General features: G+C 46.8%; 1 protein-coding gene across 1 annotated transcript; it reads right to left on the reverse strand.

Annotated features, from left to right (window-relative positions):
* Positions 1–289: 289 nt before the first annotated feature.
* LOC138440461 (large ribosomal subunit protein uL11-like) lies at positions 290–932 on the reverse strand. The gene has a single exon (XM_069590017.1). It carries the CDS (start codon positions 846–848, stop codon positions 351–353), a length of 498 nt encoding a protein of 165 aa, XP_069446118.1. The 5' UTR covers positions 849–932; the 3' UTR covers positions 290–350.
* Between the last annotated feature and the right edge of the window lie 306 nt (positions 933–1,238).

Genomic DNA, 1,238 nt, shown 5'->3' on the forward strand with positions numbered 1-1,238 from the left:
TTAAGGTATCCAAGCTACCTCTGTACTGCTTAATTGAGTGGTTATATCTTCAGAGCTTGTGTTACGTGGCCTATCAGCAGCTTTAATGTAGCTCACTGCTTTGACCTCAATATAACTGGATACTTCCCTCTTCTGGATACACTGTCTTCCTTTGGCTTCCAGAACACCAAACACTTGCTTGGTTTTCCTCCTACTTCACTGGTTACTGAGTCTAAATCTCCTTTCTGATTTCTCCTCTTCCTGACCTCTGAATATTGGAGTGCCCCCAGGGACTTGTCCTTAGTCTTTCTCTTTTTTTTTTTTTTTTGGTTGTCAAATGATCCTTTATTTTCCTTTTTCCTTTGCAGTTCTTAACTAGCAGGGCACTCCACTGCGCCACTGTTGATATTATCTATGATGTCATGAGGATGGCGGCCATCAACATTGCAGCCCACAGACTGGGCGGTCCCCAGGATCTCTTTAATGGTTCCAGAAAGCTCTCTAGCTAGAGACCGATGCCGCATCTGCCGGGCAATGTTGACGATCTCATCAAAAGTGATGTTTCCACTGTGCTTAATGTTTTTCTGCTTCTTTCTGTCCCTTGGTGGTTCCTTGAGGGCTTTGATGATCAGGGCAGAAGCAGAAGGTACCACCTCAATCTGGGCTTGTCTGTTCTGAATGGTCAGTTTCACTGTAATCCGCAGACCCTTCCAATCACCAGTTGCCTTGGCAATGTCATCACCGACCTTTTTTGGAGACAGACCCAGAGGGCCGATCTTGGGGGCCAGGGCAGACGTGGCACCGACTTCCCCACCAGTACACCTCAAGTACACGACTTTGATCTCGTTGGGGTCGAACTTAGGCGGCATGGTGGAGGCGGCTGGTGTCGGATGAACCCGGATTCGGGACGACCGAAGAAAGTTGCACCTTTGCCTCCTCCGAGCCGAAAGCCGAAAGAGTCTTTCTCTTTTTTCCATCTTCACTTATTCACTTGGAGAGTTTCGCTACAGTGTGGCTTTAAATACCATCTCTACGCTGATTACTTCTCAATGTATATTTTGAGCCAGAGTTCTTCCCTGAACCCCAGATTCATCCATTCTACAGCCTACTTAGTTTTGGTTATATGATGGGCATCTCACACTCAACTTATCCAAAACTGAATTCCTGATTTTCCCTTCTACCTCCACCCTAAACCAGCTTCATGTGCTAGCATCCCCATCCTTCCATGTGCTCAAGCCCAAAGCTTGGAGACATAATTG

Source organism: Ovis canadensis, chromosome 5, assembly GCF_042477335.2.
Source record: "Ovis canadensis isolate MfBH-ARS-UI-01 breed Bighorn chromosome 5, ARS-UI_OviCan_v2, whole genome shotgun sequence".
NCBI lineage: Eukaryota > Metazoa > Chordata > Mammalia > Artiodactyla > Bovidae > Ovis > Ovis canadensis.

What these genes read in the sequence shown, in the direction of transcription:
- LOC138440461 (XM_069590017.1), bottom strand. Translation starts at nt 848, where the DNA reads ATGCCGCCTAAGTTCGACCCCAACGAGATCAAAGTCGTGTACTTGAGG.